We start from the raw sequence: 5,461 nt of genomic DNA on the forward strand, positions 1-5,461 counted from the left end.
TTTGGCTGTTCTAGGTAGAAGTGCTCATAACTTTATTTATTTATTTTTGCGATTCTGACCTATTTTTTTTTAAGCATGCTGTTTATTTGAATATAGTGCTTTAGCATTAAACTAAGAAAAACAACCTCTGACTGCGGCACAAGCACGCCGCCTTCAATTTCCAGTTCGTGCCCAGGTTCAACTAGATGTTATAGCCAGATGTATTGCATTTTTACCCTTAATTTAGATCATTTTGCATATTTTTTATTTAGTAGGCATACAGGAACCTAGATTCAAAATATTATTCTGGAACCATATTTTTGAATATGATTGCCGAGTGTTTCTGTAATTAAAGTAACGAGTGCTAATCTGGCGCCCTTGGAAATCGGGACATTTTTTAAATTTTGGAGAAAAACGTCGGGACCAATAATTGGAAGTGATTGAATGTGAGGGAGGGTAACATTGGTTCTATAGCATATAGAATATTTATTATATAACATATGGATGTGACGTCACATTAAATAAGAAATAGCTCTCCCGTTTAATTAATATTTTTGAACTACATGTTATAAACATATAGTGTAGGATTACCACAAAAGCGGCTAGAAAATTGGCTCGTGGTTTGAATCATACAGGTGCAGTGGTATCCCAAGCATTACTACTATGTCCTGCAGTTCTAGCAACGCAATACGACTCAAATAAATGCGTTTCTGCAAAGATTACGGGTTAGATTTGCAAATCAAAATAAAGAAAAAAACAAAAGCAACTGCCAGCACACGAGAGACAGACTGACATTTGACACCCGATCTGACTAGAATCAGTCGATTGAATGGGAGGTTATAAAGAAGAATCATCTGGTTTAACTGTCATTTAACGGGAGTCCATTGAAGGTCTTAGAGTTGATCGTCACATTTGACTACAGGGGTAATTAGCTGGCATTGGTCACAGGTGATTATTGTTAATGGGAAGCGCTATAAAAGTGTGGTCTGGAAGAACTAAGGTATCTCTTCGGTTCTTGTTATGGGTATAATGGAGTTGTTTGCTGGGTGCCGTGGCGCGTCCCGGTCATTGCGCCGATCCGTTCCATCGGCGATGCAGTTTTTCCTCCTTTTTTCCTGCTTTTTAGTTGCAGGTATTTTTGCTTCGCAGATCTCTGCGGAGCACGGCGAAACAGAGACGTATAGCGAGCTACGCAGCAAGGGAAAGGATCCTACTGAGCAAGTACAGGGCGAGGAGTACGACCCCATTGAGCAGGTACAGGGCGAGGAGCACGACCCCATTGAGCAGGTGCAAGGGGAGGAGTACGACCCTATTGAGCAGGTACAGGGCGAGGAGTATGACCCTATTGAGCAGGTACAGGGTGAGGAATATGACCCTATTGAGCAGGTACAGGGTGAGGAGTATGACCCTATTGAGCAGGTACAGGGCGAGGAGTATGACCCTATTGAGCAGGTACAGGGTGAGGAATATGACCCTATTGAGCAGGTACAGGGTGAGGAGTATGACCCTATTGAGCAGGTACAGGGTGAGGAGTATGACCCTATTGAGCAGGTACAGGGTGAGGAGTATGACCCTATTGAGCAGGTACAGGGCGAGGAGCACGACCCCATTGTGCAGGGCGAGGAGCACGACCCCATTGTGCAGGGCGAGGAGCACGACCCCATTGCGCAGGGCGAGGAGCACGACCCCATTGCGCAGGACGAGGAGCACGACCCCATTGTGCAGGGCGAGGAGCATGACCCTATTGAGCAGGTGCAGGGCGAGGAGCACGACCCTATTGAGCAAGTGCAGGGCGAGGAGCACGACCCCATTGTGCAGGGCGAGGAGCACGACCCTATTGAGCAGGGCGAGGAGCACGATCCCATTGTGCAGGTGCAGGGCGAGGAGCACGACCCCATTGAGCAGGTGCAGGGCGAGGAGCACGATACCATTCAGCAGGTTGAGACAGAGATACACAGTGAGGAAAATGTTCCGGTTCAACCTCCAATACAACCAAGGCCTTACCCTGTGAAGTTTATTCCGCCTTACGGCATCCCAGTGCCTGTCACTCCCTTTCCTTTCAAGCTGCTTAGCCCTCGGGTGATCCCTGTCAACGCGCCCGTGCCGCCTGAGCTCCAAAAGGTCATGAATCCCAAGCCTGTTCCTATGCCCCGGCCGCTACCCATTAGTCTTGCTGCAGCGGTCCGCGTGTTGTGCAGCGAAAACAAAATGTACGTGAGGGTAAGGACTGACCTGTACGGATTCAAGTGTAAAGCAGGCCAGTTGACTCTGGGGACCAGCTGCAGAAGCAATGGAGTCTCTGGTGGGTATCTTCTCTTTACATACGGCCTCAAAGAATGTGGAAGCCAGGCGTCTGTGAGTATCCCATGCTGTAGAGAGTTCTGACTTTACATATTTCTAGCTTCACTTGACTGTTACAAGCAATGGATGATGCATCAGGGTGTGTGGGGTGGCGCTTTTTTTAATATACGTCAATGTAGTTTCAGGCACAATGTGTAACGTTAAGATTCCTATATATGTAGTGTGTGCTTTTATTTGTGTGTCATTTTAAACCTGCTTTCTGATGTTCTAACTCCAATTTAACTTCATATTCTCTTTCTACACCACCTTCAAGGTGGAAGCTGGACAGTTGGTGTACAAGAACGTCCTTAAATATGTTCCATCTGTGCAAAACAGTACAATTCGGAGATCTATGCCATTCACTGTACCCCTTCAGTGTCGTTACTATAGGTAAGGAACCTCTTTCTAATTATACGGCATGGCAAAAGCGGACTTGTTTATTCTTTTAAATCCCCCCGGTTTTAAAAGCGGTTTAACAAAGCTAATGTCCAAGAGTCATATTGCATTGAAAAACTCGTCCGCTTGATTCTTCCTGTTTGTAGGTATCACCATGTCTACAGGCACGGTATTCGTCCGCTTTGGAGGAATCCAACTCGGTTCAAGAGTCTCAAGACCCCATACGGCTTTGCCCTAAAAATAATTAATGGTAAGCAGAACTCTTCAACGGTTATATAACTATATAAAGCGTAGTGTAGTACCTACAGCATGTCTTGGGATCTGTATATCATTAAGGGTTCCCTATTATCTATGATTTTAAATAGGGTGTATACAGATGAGGACAAGTACTGTTGAAGCGGGGGTGCTACACTGTACTGTGGTTCTCCTGGGAGTCCACATGTCAAAATAGTGTCCCGTTTTAATGCTAATCCCCCCCCCCCCCCCCCAACTGCATGCTTCAACTGTCTGTTCCACCCTCCCACCTTGTGTGGGGTTTTTTTTACTCCTTAGGTGACTGGGTTCCTGAGCGCATGATGAATACATTCTACCTTGGACAACCCATACACTTTCAAGCTACTACAAATCTTACTATTCCTGGGACAAAGCTTTTCATCCACAGCTGTTATGCAACCGCATCTCCAGCTTCAAATTCAACGCCCAGATACACAGTGATTGAGAATTATGGGTAAGACTATTGGTTATTCTATGAAAACCTGGATGCTGCTCTCCTGGCTTTCTGTGGAGGTCAGCTGTTCTAAAACCACTGCATGACTGATAATGCTTCACAGGGATGCTCCAACCCTGTGCTCACAGTTCACTTTGCATGAACTACAATTTTAGATGGAGGCAAATGTTCAACTTTATGGCAGTTGTAGTATATGGCTTTGGTGTCGCATGTTGCAAGGTAATGACTTGGGAGTGACTTTATTGACACTGGAGTTGCATTACCTCACCACACCACAGCAATGACATTGCATCTTCAATATGCCAGGGCTTACATATTACTTTTTGCAATCCTGTTCTGTGCTTGAAACCCACATGCTCTTTTCATTGCACTTCCTCCCTTTCCAGGTGCATGGTGGACAGCAAGTATGAAACCTGTAGCTCCCATTTTGAGCCTCCCAGAACCAACAATACAATCAATTTAATTGTTGATGCTTTCCAGTTCAACACGCTGTCCCCTCTGGTAGGTTTCCCTTTGTACCTGCTCATCCCTATACTGGGCTTTGGCACCCAGATCTCTTCCAATGCAATTGGAGTTTCTTCTGCTACTCTGACACCAGTGCCGTGTTCACTCTTCGTAAAACGATATTGCCAGCATGTGTTGGAAGTGTGACTTTTGCATGAAGTGAATGGCAGCCCAAAGTTAATGGCTATGATCGTGCCGTGTTTAGGTGGTGTGGCCTGACGCTCATTCAATGTAGTTGAGATGTCTGACGCGCACTGCTTGCATGCATGAACACAAATGGTTAGCTGCAGAAGTTGACCAAGTTGCTCTCCAGTCATCTGGTGTATAGTCTGTCTAATATTGCTAAGGAAATAATTCTCCATTCTATTCCCAAGGTAAACAAGTACTACATGCACTGCACAATGGTGGTAACGAGCAACAGCATGGTAACGCAGAGTACCAAATCTTGCCACTATGATAAGAACGTGAACAGGTAGGTTCCATTTAAGGGTTAAAGGTATCGCTCCATTGCATGTCTTGGGTAGTGCAAGATGAAGGCAACCATTAATGATGTGTTAATTTTCTAGAACTAAAGATTTGGTTTCCATAGTTCTGGGAGGGTGGCATTCCAATGAGGCACCATGCTCTTTCTAGGAGCATGTAACTTGAGGCAGTTCCATGTGAATAACTACTAATGTCTCTGTTCAGGTGGGTGGAACTTGAAGGTAACCACAGTGTCTGTTCCTGCTGTGACTCTGTGTGCATAAATGAAGATGTGACTTTGCCCATCGGTATGTATACGACCCCCAGAAAGCAAGGGGAAGGGTGTAAAAATTGCAGATCCAGTAACTTCTGCTTGAGTGACTCTTGTAGCAGTGGTAAGACCTTGGCTTGTACGCTAAAATGTATTTATTTTTAAATGTATCCCCTCAGTTACTAAGAGCACCATAAGCAGCGATGCCCTGCTGGTCCTTGAAAAGCAGGGAGGTGACGACGGGGAGAGGAAGACTGGCGCGGCCATTCTTGAACTGGAGGAGGACTTGCTGTCTTACGAAGGCGTGTCCAAAGGGGATCGGGAGGCACTGTCTCCAGAGGTCGATGCCTTTGACGAGAATGACTATAACAGGCTTTTGGATGTTGAGGCAGAAGGCCATGACAATTCTGATGATCCTAACCAGCATTTGGAAGGTACCTATGATGCCTCCAAGGTGCCAGAGCACAGTGACACTGAACTAATGAGGGGGCTGGGGAGCCTGGTCACTTCGAAGAGGCGGATGAGTGGAGGGCTCTGTCTGCAGAGGAAGCCGGTATGCTTTTTTAATTCTTGCACATTCTGTGGCTTTTAACTGGCGTACGGAGGGTCTACCATGAGGAGTATGGGAAGAAGCAAAGTAATATTTCAATTGTCTTATTGAGGATATGGCACGTTTTTTTATTGTTTAGTTTTTGGAGATGAAGCACTCTGTAGTTGTGGTGCACTTTTAAAATCCACATTGCCCTTGTTCTGCATGCAATTCTAATACTGATCATCCGTGT

At 45.7% G+C, this 5,461-nt stretch overlaps 1 protein-coding gene across 2 annotated transcripts; it reads left to right on the forward strand.

Annotated features, from left to right (window-relative positions):
• Positions 1-987: 987 nt before the first annotated feature.
• On the forward strand, positions 988-2,379 carry LOC131722322 (probable serine/threonine-protein kinase kinX). 2 transcript variants are annotated; one of them, XM_059015647.1, is made up of 2 exons: positions 988-1,431; positions 1,564-2,379. In XM_059015647.1, the coding sequence occupies exons 1-2, from the start codon at positions 1,000-1,002 to the stop codon at positions 2,362-2,364; spliced, it is 1,233 nt and encodes a 410-aa protein (XP_058871630.1). In that variant the 5' UTR covers positions 988-999; the 3' UTR covers positions 2,365-2,379. The 2 variants fall into 2 exon arrangements, with proteins under 2 accessions (XP_058871630.1, XP_058871635.1); XM_059015652.1 differs by having other exon boundaries at positions 990-1,332.
• The last annotated feature ends 3,082 nt before the right edge of the window (positions 2,380-5,461 follow it).

This window comes from Acipenser ruthenus, chromosome 1, assembly GCF_902713425.1.
Source record: "Acipenser ruthenus chromosome 1, fAciRut3.2 maternal haplotype, whole genome shotgun sequence".
NCBI classification, from domain to species: Eukaryota; Metazoa; Chordata; class Actinopteri; order Acipenseriformes; family Acipenseridae; genus Acipenser; species Acipenser ruthenus.

What these genes read in the sequence shown, in the direction of transcription:
- LOC131722322 (XM_059015647.1), top strand. Translation starts at nt 1,000, where the DNA reads ATGGGTATAATGGAGTTGTTTGCTGGGTGCCGTGGCGCGTCCCGGTCA. An exon ending in AGTATGACCCTATTGAGCAG is followed by an intron (nt 1,432 to 1,563) that starts GTACAGGGTGAG and finishes CCTATTGAGCAG; the next exon opens with GTACAGGGCGAGGAGCACGA.